General features: G+C 41.8%; 1 protein-coding gene across 3 annotated transcripts in view; it reads left to right on the top strand.

The window, feature by feature from the left end:
* The window catches only part of ANKRD52 (ankyrin repeat domain 52), a 127543-nt gene that overhangs the window by 94749 nt on the left and 19143 nt on the right, over positions 1-13651 (top strand). For all 3 annotated transcript variants that reach the window (XM_073613999.1, XM_073613998.1, XM_073613997.1), the window contains exons 17-22: positions 3182-3293; positions 3403-3474; positions 6956-7157; positions 7291-7378; positions 8824-8941; positions 9039-9258. In XM_073613999.1, coding sequence (XP_073470100.1) covers positions 3182-3293; positions 3403-3474; positions 6956-7157; positions 7291-7378; positions 8824-8941; positions 9039-9258 — 812 coding nt within the window. The remainder of the gene's footprint in view (positions 1-3181; positions 3294-3402; positions 3475-6955; positions 7158-7290; positions 7379-8823; positions 8942-9038; positions 9259-13651) is intronic.

The raw sequence follows: 13651 nt of genomic DNA, 5'->3' as shown, positions 1-13651 counted from the left end.
CACCAGTGGTGCCAATCAGTGCCTCATCAGTGTCAGGGGTGCCCTTCAGTGCCACCTATCAGTGCCCAACAGTGCCGCCTTATCAGTGCAGCATCATCAGCGTACATCAATGAAGGAGAAAAATTACCCATTTGCAAAATTTATAACAAAAATCTAAAAGTGTTTGTTTTTTTTTCCAAAATTCTTGGTCTTTATTTTTTTGTTTAAAAAAAAACAAAAAAAAACAGCAATGATCAAATACCACCAAAAGAAAGCTCTATTTGTGGGAAAAAAATAATTCCATTTGGGTACAGTGTTGCATGACTGCGCAGTTGTCATTCAAAGAGTGACAGCGCTAAAAACTGAAAATTGGTCTGAGCAGGATGGGGGTTTAAGTGCCAAGTAAGCAAGTGGTTAACAGGCGAGCCAGTATATTTTTTTTCAGTAAGGCCCTGTTAATACCTGTGCGATTTACAGGAGCTTTAGGTGGGGTGCATTTAAAAAAAAAATCCTGCTGGTTTGTATTTTACATGGGCTTTCAAAATGCACATTATATAGGGTGCAGTGGAAAGGCATCTAAAGCACATTACACCGATGTGAACCCAGCCTTAAATTTATTTGTTGTAATGCAGAGATTGCAAAATACATACAATACTACTATAATAAAGTTTATAATACTACTGTATTACTGCTGTGGGTTTTTTGGTGCATTTCAAAAGTGTTCAGAAATATTTTAATTCAATATTTCTTTGAGGTTTTCATATAGCCATTTGCCTACCTTTCCTCTGTACTTCAGGCTTGTCTTGTAGGTATTGGAGACTGCCTGCAGTTTCTTATCTCCCCTGCTGTTCACTTGCATAAGCTCTGTGAGACCCAATGTGTGTAGAAAGAGGAGCTGCTGATGCTATGATCAGGAGCCAGTCAGAAGCATTTCTCGTTGAATGATTTCTGTGACAGCCAATCGCAGTGACCATTCAGTGTGTGTATTTTAGCAAAAGTAACAGTAGCTGTCTTATCTCCTCAGTTTCCTGACAGACAGTGATTTGTTAGATGAGAGGGCTGCAGCTAACTCAGATGAGGGTTTATTGTGTGTACAGGGAATTTTAACCCTTAACCTATACATGCCCTTATTTAACCTTAATTTTACCATTTAACCCATTAATTTCAGTAAATCACCCTGTATAAGCCATGTTTAACAGTTTCAAAAGAAACCTTGTTTTGGAAAAAAATTTAAAATGCTTTGTACCAAATTTTTTTATTTTAGTGTTGGCAGTAAATAGAAAAAGCAGCAGAATGAATTATGTACGTTTTCCCCGTACTTGTGTTAAAAATATTGCTGATCAAACTTGAAGAAATTGTCATTTTTTTCAAATTTTTACTTGATTTTCCCCGTTAAAATGCAAATAAATTCATAAAATTCCCGGAAGACTTTAAGAGCTCAAGAAAGCCCTGTTTGTCTCCCAAAAAATGATATATGGATCAATTCTGTATCATAAGTAATTACAAAGTTATAGCCTCATGAATAGACACATAGCTGAAATGTGAAAATATGGCCTGGTCCATAGGGGGTAAGCAGGTGTGAGCTGAATTGGTTAAAAAGAGACAAATTGGTACAATTTTTAGTAGCAGTAAATTAGTAGTTCCGCCAGGAGCGTAAATAACAGAAGAAAGGATATATAGATCAGGCAAACTGTACACGATCTAGAAGTGTGATTAGTTATTGACTGTAGACGGAGGGGAAGGGTAGTGGAGGGAGGGGAGGTGGGTAGGGTCAGGGAAAATTCAAGGATTGGGGGAGTACCAGCCTAACAATCAATCCTATACATAAGTTGGGTCAGCAGTACAAAGAGAAGAGGTAAAAAAGAGAAGCACATCAAATTAGTACTGTACATTTTGGATGCGTTAACCAAGTTGATCACATAGACATTTTTTCTAGCTACCAATCTCGCACTGAAGATTAAGGTCTGCTATTATGCTGGAGATGGAGGGGGTGTTCTGATGTTTTCCATAGTCTGGTGATATTCAATTTTGCTGCATGCAGTAGGTGTATTACAACAACACTCGAACTTGTAGGAAGTTTCTCTATTCCAAGGTGGAGTAGAGCCAGTGATGGACTTGGGGTTGTCGGGACTTGTGAAATTGCAGAGATCAAGGAGAATATTTGTCTCCAGAAGGAGCTTGGGGATTTTCAAAACCATAGAAGATGCACAATGGTACCTACACTTCCACAATTTGTCCAAGTAGTGGAGTTCCCCGGATTGATTTTTGAGAGGCGGTAGGGTGTTGGGTACCACCTGTGTAGGGTCTTTAGATGGGATTCCCAATGGTTGGAGCAGTGTGAAGCTACATTACTAAGTCTAAAGGCGCTTTTCCACATTTCAAGAGTGACATTGATATTTAGTTCTTCTACCCATTTTGAGAGGGAAGTAACTTTAGAGTAAGGACAATTTATCACTTAGAGCTGTATATATTGTGTAAATACCATGCTTGGGGTGTTTGGGATGAGTGTAGAACTGATGTAGCGGTTCAGGGATTGTAACCACTGAGGGGAGTTTAGAGGCCTTAAGGAAGTGGGTGGTGCTCAAATATTTGTAGGTATCTGATTCTGGAAGGTGAAATTCGTCTGAGATCTTTGAAGGTTTTCAAAGCGTGGTTGGAAGTGAGGACTAGTAGGGTATGGATCCCGTGTGTCTTCCAGTGTTGGATTCTAAGGTTTGTCAATAGACCAGATAGCACTTTAAGAGGGATCAGGAGAGTATGGGAAAGGTGTTCTGATGATGATGTATCATAAGTAACCCTTTTCCAGGCTAGTAGGGAAGCCTTAATAGATGGTGAGGTAGTCATCGTGGGAAGGGGGGAGCCTGCAGAGGTGAGTAAGAGGGTATATCTAGGAGGTTGTTATGTAGCTAGGATAGGAACTCCATAGATGACCAAATTTTATTAGGGGTTGGGTGCCACCAGTAATAAATCTGGTCCAAGATCGAGGCATAATAAGTGCGAATGTGGTTCGGAAATATTTTAACATGTATGTGTACCTGTTTATGGTTGGTAGGTGTTCTGAAGCCACATGATTGGTTGTAATGGTATTGGCCATAACCTATTCCTTGATGAGCTCTCTAGCTAGCTGTGTCCTGTTTGTACACAATTCACTATAGTAATTCCTTTTTGATAGTATTTCTGTAATGAATTCACTTTCTTCCAGTGCCTTAGAATACCTGCTGGACAACAATGCCGACCCTTCACTTCGTGATAAACAGGGATATGCTGCTGTTCATTATGCAGCTGCTTTTGGCAACAGACAGAACTTGGAACTAGTGAGTCTCTACTACTTCTGTTGATCACCTAATGCTAATCATCCTTGTATTTATGGTATACAACTCCGCTCTTTATTCCTGATGGAAAATGTCTGTCTGTGTACTTTAGCTCCTAGAGATGTCATTTAACTGCCTGGATGATGTGGAAAGCACTGTACCAGTTAGCCCTTTGCACTTAGCTGTAAGTATGATATTTCTCTTTTGACTATTATTACCTGTTGACTGTTCCTAATAATACTTATCAGCTGAGTTACATTTTAGGGCCTGCCGTGTATTTTGCACAGTAGCTCGTGTAAAATAGTTCATTGCTAAAGAATGGCTCATGTGTTCTTGTTCTTGCTAGTAAGGAATGGTATTTATAATATTTTTTTTTAATAAACAGGCGTGTTTATGTGCTGAAGTGTAATGAGTTATCAATGAGCTGCACCTATATCTATATATATATATATCTATATATATATATATATAGATATATATATATAGATAAATATATGAAATGCTGAAAACGTATCAATATACAATCACACAGTGAATTGAATAGTCCATAAGGTTCAATATGGAAATAAGTCCATGTGCCAATAGCAATGAAAATACATAGTGGAATAGAGTTGCTGTCATGGGGAGGGGGGGGGGGTGGAATTGGGCAGCAGCTGAAGCATTGTAACATGTTCCCAAAGGTGAACTTCTCCTTTAAAAAAAAAAAAAAAATTGGCATGCTCAGTCATATTTTCAATATCAATGCCAGGCTATGCAAGCTTTTGAGCACAACTCTACATGCCGGCGTAGGTACGCTCGCTTTTTCTGTGCACAAAAGCCTTGCCTTTGTCACACTTGATTCTCTCCTCACTATTAATTTTTTGGGTACCAAGAGACCTGCTAAAAGACATTTCCCATTCACAAATCAGTTGGGTCAACCCTAAAAAAGATTTTTGCCAAGCTCTATTCAATGGGGAAAAGGTTTTTAAAAAAGTGGTCTGTTCGGTAGTAGATTCTGCAATCTCAATCTTAAACCTTTTAGTGTACCCATTGAAGATGTTAATACATTCAACCATTCATTTAACGACTCTGCTGACAGAGAGTTTGGGATTCTCTTAAAGGCTCTGTTTACTATCACAGGCTAAGCTCTACAACTATCTGCAACAATTGCTGCAATTCCTATTTGTCAAACCCTATATAATTGGACTAGGGCAGTGAGCAAACCACAGGATCCAGTCTTCCGGGACTGTGCTTTGGCAGAGCACTTGCAAACATTACCCTCTGTTTTGTTCTTTAGTGGTGATGGCCTAGAACAAGTCATGATACAAATCTTTAGAATGGCTCTAACTTCAGTCCATATGGTCAGAATCATGTAGCCTGGACAGCTAAAGCTGCCTGTAAAAGACCTCTCAAACACATGCCCAATATAGGAGGATATCTCTTTGATGAGGTACCTGACAAATTTATCAAAGATGTCACAAGTGGAACAGTGGTTCTTCCACAGCCGAAATTTGTACGAATTCCCTTCAGGGGCTTCTACCTTCTCAAAAAGAACCTCAATGCTTACTTTCAGTGCAAGATTTGGAACACAAAATCTACCAAGTCTATCCCAAAGCCCTTTTCCCAATAAAGGGGCACGCTCATTCCTAAGAGTGGGGAGGGGGAGGGAAGGGTGGTCTTTTTTTGCCTTTCTCTGGGTCCCAGACCTGTGGTTTCAATCAGCGATTTCAAATGAGTACAAAATCGTTTCAAATTCTCTCACTGCTTTCTTCTCTCAAACCAACCAAAATCTGCTCAAGGAAAATCAAATATGCAGACTGCCCTGAACCATCTCTTGTTTCAGGGAGTTGTCATTCCTGTACCTCCTGGAAGGCAGATTCAGAGGATTCTATTCAAACCTATTTACGATTGCAAAACCCAATGGGGGTAATTATCCTATCCTGGACCTAAAGTCCCTAAACCAATTACCTTCAAATTCCAAAGTTTCCTATTGAAATGGCAAGAACAGTGTTTTTTTTATTACCTGAGACCAGGGGAATACCTAGCATCTGTAGACATCCAAGGTGCCTTTCTGCAAATTCCCACTTACTCCCCACATCAGTGCTTTCTGTTATTCACAGTAGGAGACAGAAACTTTGTTTGACACACTGCCATTTGGCCTAATTATCCCCTTCCAGAGTATTCAAAAAGAACTGTAACTACCCCTACTTGCCTTCTTACAAAACTCATGGCATTCAGTGACAGGGTATCTAGAACATCTTCTGAAGGATACTCTCCCTTTCAACTTTACAAATGTCCACAGGACTATTCAGATGTTTCAGGTGTTCAGTTGGGTAATCCATTTTCAAAAATCCACTTATTTTCGCCTGGAATACTTGGCCTCATTCTAAACACAGCCCAACCAAATTTCCTTCCAGAAAAAAAAGTCTCTCTGATTTCACACTCAAGCCTTTGTGATTCTAAAGGCTGAAGTTTTTTTTAACCTTCATGCATTCTATGCTTTTAAGGTAAAAAAAAAAACAAACCTGTGTGCAGCTCCCCTTCCTCCAGCCCCACTAATGCTTCCCTGAGCCTGATCTCGATCCAGCGATGTGCAGCAGCTGCTCTCCTGACTCTCTCCCTCCTCATTGGCTCTGACACAGCAATGGGAGCCATTGACAAAAACCTTTTTTTTTTTCATGGACCATGGCATTTCCCTTGTATTTCTCCTTCAATGTAGCCTTTTTGAAGGCTAGCGTGTTAGACATGTCTCTTGAGATAATGATTTTTATAAGGAGCCGTGCCTCATTTTTCACAAGGACAATGTCGTTGCATCCTAGACCCTCCTTTCTTCCTAAAGTGGTTTAAGCCTTCCACATCAACAGGAACTCAGTTGGCCCTACAACTAATCTTTGTGAAATTAGTTTCAGAGAGGGACATGGAGCTGTGTTCTCTGGCTAACATATGTAATAATACCTTGAGCTCTTTGCTTTTTAGGCAAGACTTTTTGCATTTGAAAGTCTTAAGACTGTTTATTTTTTCATAACCATATTTAAATTTTTTGTTTTGTAGTATAACTTTAAAGTGGTTGTAAACCTAGTTTACACCACTTTTACCTACAGGTAAGCCTATAAAAAGGCTTACCTGTAGGTACCTGGAATATCTCCTAAACTTGCACAATTTAGGATATATTACCTAGTCAGGTTGAAAAAAGACACAAGTCTATCTAGTTAAACCAAAAAAAAAAAAGAAAATATAATACCATGTACACAATCCTTCACCCACAGTTGATCCAGAGGAAGGCGAAAATTTGCACTGAAAATATTTGTTTGTATACTCTTGCACCGACATCATGAGTGCATGCGCACTGAAGAAACGGCACGCTAGTGCCGTTTCTTCAGGGCCGGTGCCGTCATCGCGGCTCCGGCAAATCCCGGTAACCCCGAAATAACTCCGGAAAACATGTCGCCGGTCACAGCAGTGTGTGGGAACCACTCTGCAACAGCTTTGATCTAAGGTATTTCATAATGAGCTGTATGCGATGCATACTAGCTCATGATGCCTTTGTCTTACAGGGTTTTTTTTTGTTTTTTGTTTTTTTTTAGTTTTTACAACCACTTTATTGCTTCCATGCATTCATGTTAACTTTGACTTGTGCAGTTGTAGCACTTGAGATCTTTTTAACTTCATTGATTTCATATTTACAGGCCTACTATGGTCACTATGATGCCCTGAAAACTCTAGCAGAAACGCTGGTGAACCTGGATGTACGTGACCACAAAGGCCGCACTGCTCTTTACCTCGCCACAGAAAGGGGATTCACAGAGTGTGTGGAGGTTCTGATGAGCCATGGGGCCTCTCCACTCATCAAGGACCGAAAAAAAAAATGGACACCATTGCATGTAGCAGGTTAGGACCTCAAACTGTTTTATATCCTGTAAAGTAATATTTAAAGTAGCAATTATCTTCCTTAGTCTGGGAGTCAGAACATGTTCAAGTTTATTGGTAAATTTTATATTTTCTTTTTCCCCCCAACGATTAGCTGCCTCTGGAAACACTGATGTTCTGCACCTGCTGATTGATAGCAGTGAGAGACTGGACATTACTGATGTAACAGATGCACATGGCCAGTAAGTTCTTTCTACTTTTCTAGTAGACTGCCTGGTCTGGCCACTGAGAGGGGGGTGGGGTGGGGAAGCTCTTGGCTAATGATTCTGGTTAAAAAATGTCAGGTAAGACACGCATTACAATTTGCTGTAAACCAGTACATCTGCAACCTGGGCCTCTGTTAGATGGCCCTTAGTGACCTTCATGGACCTTTTTGGTTTATCCCACTAGGTCGCCCTGTGGACAGTTGGTCATTTCTAAAAAATTATTTGATCATACTTCCCAAGCCCACACCTTCCTGTTAAGTCCATAGTGCTGTACCCCCTGCGTGGGTGAATGTTTTTTCAAATTTTTATGCTTATTACAATAACAATTATTGTACCAGAAAAAATGACAGGTAAGTGGCATCGCACCCATGGGGTCCAGATGGATTTAAAATTGTCAATTTTGTGTGTGTGTGTGGTGGTGTGTGTGTGGGGGTTTTTTTTCCGTCTGGGGCACGGTTTACAGGAAACCTCTAAGGTATATGGCTTTGGAGGCACAGAAATATACATTTTGTCCAAAAAATAAATAACTCCTCTCCTTTTGGAAGGTGGTAAATACACTTCACCTTGTATGTAGTTATGTGTTAGTGGTAACATTCCAATTTGACTGATCTTTACTTTTTATTAGATCTTTGCTTTGTTTTCTTTGGATTCGAATAGTATATATTGCTTAATTTAATTATACAATGGATTTTATTTTTGTAAAATAGAGCTGATGTTTCTTCGTCTCCCAACTGTCCTAATTTTCGGTCTTCAGGCCACAAGGTTTTTGTTGAATCAAGTTTAGATTTGCCTGAAGGTGGGATAATTTGGTGTTTGGGAAGATGGGAAAGGAGTTTGTGTAATTTGTTTTTGATTGCAAGCTTTTGGCTAGTATGGGGCCTACTTATGACTGCAGACAATAGGAACAGAATATAGTTGCCACCCACAGTGATTTTTCAGTGTTGGTGTGTCCAACAACAAAAATGTAATGTATTGCAGCTTACCAATCCATAGATGTTTGGTGAATACTATAGTGTTTACGCTTCTTTTTTCTTTTTTTCATCTGAGGGACACTTCCTTTTCTAGGGTGACGATACTCACTTGCTGTACACTATTAAGGAGCAGGGTTGTCGCCTACAAAATACCTCCTGTTCCTATAGCCTGGAGTTCTATAATTCATTTAACTGTGAACATTGTAACTGATAACAGAGAGGAAGGTAGGAGCTCACTAGGTTCTGATGGAATCAACAAGTATTTTTGAACAGAAATACCAAAGTGCCTTTAATTGTATATTTAACAGACCAAAGGATAACCGCTTGTTTTTTTTAGTTGGTTTGCTGCCTACAGTGACCAGATTTACTTAACTTTCATTCTCATGTTTTTTTTTTTCAAGTTTTAAAAGATGAGTATATTTCTAATTCTACTATTCTTGTTCCTAAAAGAACTCCCTTAATGCTTGCTGTGATGAATGGACATGTTGACTGTGTTCACTTGCTGCTGGAGAAAGGAGCCACTGTAGATGCTGGAGATAAAAGAGGAAGAACCACACTTCACAGAGCAGTAAGCAGCATTTATACACTCAAAGATGAAACTTCTTTATTTTTATGGCAGCATTTGATTTTGGGTACTAACATGGTGTCTTTTGCCCCTTTTGTAGTCTGTAACCGGTTGTGAAGACTGTGTGGGTGCTCTGCTGGACCATGATGCCTTTGTGCTGTGTCGGGACTACAAGGGACGCACTCCTATTCACTTTGCTGCAGCTTGTGGCCATGCAACACTGGTGCATGTGTACTTGCAGGCTGCACTCTCTACAGACCCACTGGATGCAGTGGTGGATTACAACGGATACACTCCCATGCACTGGGCTGCTTACAATGGTATAGTATACCCTTATTCAGACTTGCACAAAATGGTAATCTTAATCATTTTAAGGATAGCCTTTTGGTGTAGTTTAACCATTTCAGGTATTGTGTGTAGAAGGTGGCATTCTCATCAGGTGCAGCTTCAGCAGAAACTTTCTAGTTTTAGATATAGTCGGAAAGAGAAAATCTGTTTTGTTCCTACCAATCCCTATTTGGACAATTTTACCTTTTTGTACCTGAGACACAGTACAAAGAAGGTAGACATTAGAGTGAGGACATAACCCCCTTCAAAGATCACATTGAAATTGCTCCCTTAAGGGTTGGATTAGTTCTGAATGCCTGCCTTTGCCAGTATTTCCACTGTTTTAAGGGAAAAACCCCCCACTTCCTTTGTGTCCAGGGAGAAATTTTCTGCAGCCATATCTGAACTAGGTGATAAGCTATCAAGGGGTTCTCACTAGTTTCAAACACCCGGGACACAATGCCTTCCCCTCCTCCCATTTTAGGGATGATTCGGCATTGGAGTAAATTCTTCAGGATGAGGAAGAGGTGGAAGCTGCTGAGGATCAAGAATCCTGTGTGTTGAAGTCCTCCAAGGAGGAATCTTGGAGTCCAGGGCTGTCTCAGACCCAGAAGACTACAGCTTCCTGGCAGTTGTGGTACTTACTAACCTTAAAGTGGTTGTAAACCCTCTTGTATGCCCAGTGAAGTAACTGGCCTCAGATGATATAGATTAATCAAGATTTACTTGTTTATTTGCAGTCTTCTCTTCCCTACACCCCTTCAAAAGGGCAGAAGCATTTTAAAATCCTTCTCCATCTGTTATGCCCCGTACACACGGTCGGACTTTGTTCGGACATTCCGACAACAAAATCCTAGGATTTTTTCCGACGGATGTTGGCTCAAACTTGTCTTGCATACACACGGTCACACAAAGTTGTCGGAAAATCCGATTGTTCTAAACGCGGTGACGTAAAACACGTACGTCGGGACTATAAACGGGGCAGTGGCCAATAGCTTTCATCTCTTTATTTATTCTGAGCATGCGTGGCACTTTGTCCGTCGGATTTGTGTACACACGATCGGAATTTCCGACAACGGATTTTGTTGTCGGAAAATTTTATCTCCTGCTCTCCAACTTTGTGTGTCGGAAAATCCGATGGAAAATGTCCGATGGAGCCCACACACAGTCGGAATTTCCGATAACACGCTCCGATCGGACATTTTCCATCGGAAAATCCGACCGTGTGTACGGGGCATTAGTATCACAGAGGCGGAGAGCTGCAGTTAGTGTGTGAGAGCTGACTGGAGGAAAGGCGTGCGCCCCCCTCCCCCCCCTCCCTCCCACAGCATACAGGAGTGAAGGAAGGATACAGAGCTGTGTCCTGATAAGACAAACTGTGCTGAGCTCCCTCCTCCACCACAAATTTATCTCAAGTGTTGGGAAAACTTCTCAGAAGGGACTCATGCTGATAACAGAGCACCAGAGAGAATCGACACTTGGAGCTTTGGAGAGAGATAAGTAAACACTACAGATATGTGCTCTGTTCAGACGTCATGACTGAGGTTTACAACCACTTTTAAGTTACCTCTGTCAGAAATCTCTTCCCCAAAAGTCGCTGGTTGTGGGTTTTAGTGGCTGCCAAAAATTCACAAGACTTTTTTCAGTGCACCCGCATTCACAAACTTACAAGATGTTAAGTATACCTAATTGGGCTCATTCGATGAAGATGGCTTTTCGCTGCCTAAACATTTTTCTCACCAGTACCCTATACAAGAGGAATCATGTAAGAAATGGGTCTCTGACTGTCGATCCAGCTTTTTCTTAAAGCATTTGTAAAAGCTTGGGTTTTTTAAAAATAATAAACATGTTATACTTGCCTGCTCTGTGCAGTAGTATTTCACAGAGTGACCATGAACCTCCTCTTCTGGAGTTCTCGCCACTTCAGAAGGGGACAGCGCTGGCTCGAGATAGGACACAGGTTTTAAATGAGGGGGCGATACTTCCACTGGGGGGGAAAGCATTAAGGTAAAAAAAAAATGTTCTGCCTTTACAACCACTTTATATAAGACCCCGGTAGTCCTAGTTGATGAGATCCATGTTCTTTAAAGATGCCACAGATTAGAGGATAAAGGCCCTCTTTAAGGCACTCTTCTCGCTGCGGTAGCTGCCTTGGGAATACTAAGAAGGATCCTATGGCTTGAGTGTTGATCAGTAGAATTTCTCTGTACGAAGCAAATCAAAAGGCTAGCCTTTCGAGCGTGGATGTTTGTTTGGACCATTAACTGGGGGGGGGGGAGTACATTCTTGCCCCTTAGGGTGACAAGCTAACCAGTGATGTCTACGAAATCCAAGAAGGGTTCCTTTTGTAACCAACCAATCTGGGGACTATTCCTTTTCAGAGTAAAGGTGCGTGGGGTGGTGGTGGTATCTGTTGACCTTTGTGAACACCTTTACTCAGGAAGTCTCAAATGACTGGTTCTGCAGTGTGATATACAGAAGCTACAAACTAGAGTTTTAATGTGGGTTTTTTTTTTCTTGTTTTTTCATACACAGAAAAAAAACTTTTTCTTTGTAGCACTGGAAAGCAAAATTACTGCTGAGGGGAGGTCTCACGGCTTCTTTTCCAACCTGTTCACGGTTCCCAAACCAGAAAATACAAAAATTTAGGATGGAGTTCACCTGGTCATCTTTGATTGCTTGACTTCATCACGGTGGATATCAAAGAAGCCTACCTGCACATCCCAGTTTTTTTTAAGCCTCACTAGTGATTTGTATTGAAGACTGCCACATTCAATTTGTGGCGTTGCCCTTCGGCGTGTCTATGACCCCCAGAGTGTTTATGAAAGTGTTGGCTCCAATTCTGGGGTTGCTGAGGACCCTGGGTTTCCCCATTGTGGGATACCATGTTGACCTGCTTCTAAGGGACCAATCCACTTATAAATGGTCGTCCAGTGTTCAGACAATACAAGTCCTGGAGAGGTTCAGCTGTGAGTACTGAGCCTTCAGAATTTAGTCTTGGTTCCATCTCTACGCCTGACATACTGTAGGCAGAACTTACCGCTCTAGCCCTCTCTGTTGTGCACATCCCTGGCATAGAAAAATGGCAAGCAGGCTTTCTCACCTGAAGGCAGCTGAATCTGGGAGAATTGGGCTTTTCATCTGGAAGAGTTCAAAGATTTTTCTGTGCCAGATTTAACTGGACAGCTTTGTGTCCAGAACCAGAGATCCTCAGATGTTTGCTGTAGTTGTCCTGGTGATGCTTTGGGATCAAGTTTCCCTGATCTATGCCTCCCTCCACTTCTTCAATGTCTTCCTAGCCTATTGTGCAGGCTAAAGGTGGAATGCATTCCAGTGATTCTGAACACACTGGTTTGTCCTAGAAAAGTGTGGTATGTCGATGAAATCTTTGCAAATTTATTAAACGAAAAAATTCCCATGTACATAAGTATTCACAGACTTTGCTCAATACATTTGTTGAGGCACCTTTGGCACCAATTACAGCCTCAAATCTTTTGGAGTATGAAGCTGCAAGTTTGGCATGCCTATTTTTGGGCAGTTTCTCCTATTCATTGCAGGAACGCTCAAGCTCCATCAGGTTGGATGGGGAGTGTTGGTGCACAGCCATTTTTTAGATCTCTCCAGAGATGTTCAATTGGGTTCACGTCTGGGCTCTGGCTGGGCCATTCAAGGACATTCACCGTTGTCCCGTAGCCACTCTGTTATCTTGGCTGTGTGCTTAGGGTCGTTGTCCTGTTGGAAGATGAGCCTTCGTCCAGTGGCGGCCGCTCATGCAGGGCGCAGGGGCTCTGCCCCCCTAATCCATGCGCCCAGCCCCTAGACTACATGCAGGGCGCTGGATGCATGTATTCCAATGGGGGGGGTTTTTTCATAGCACATGATTAGAGCCGTAGGCTCTATATTCGCTAATGTCTTCCTGTTTCTCCTCCCGTCCTAATGGAGTCCTAAGATCTGATTGGCTGGGAGGAGACGCGGGGGGGAAGCCCCAACCTGAATGGGGTAAGTGCGGGGCTGATTGGGGAGTGGCGGTCGAGCGAGTGGGTGGTGGCTGCGGGCATGTCTCTGTACATTGCTGCATTCATCTTTCCCTCAATCCTGAATAGTTTCCCACTTCCTGACGCTGAAAAATTATTCTCCACAGCAGGATGCTGCCACCACCATACTTCACTGTCGGGGATGGTATTGGCCAGGTGATGAGCGGTGCCTGGTTTCCTCCAGACATGATGCTTCCTATTCAGGCCAAAGAGTTCAATCCTTGTTTCATCAGACCTCATCAGAGAATTGTTTCCCATGGTGTGAGTCCTTCAGGTGCCTTTTTGGCAAACTCCAGGTGGGCTGTCATGTGCCTTTTTTACTGGGGCGTGGCTTCCGTCTGGCCACTCTACC

Source organism: Aquarana catesbeiana, linkage group LG02 (assembly GCF_042186555.1).
Source record: "Aquarana catesbeiana isolate 2022-GZ linkage group LG02, ASM4218655v1, whole genome shotgun sequence".
In the NCBI taxonomy this organism is placed as follows: domain Eukaryota; kingdom Metazoa; phylum Chordata; class Amphibia; order Anura; family Ranidae; genus Aquarana; species Aquarana catesbeiana.
Note: the sequence above shows the minus strand (reverse complement) of the source record. Positions and strands in the feature narration are given on the sequence as shown.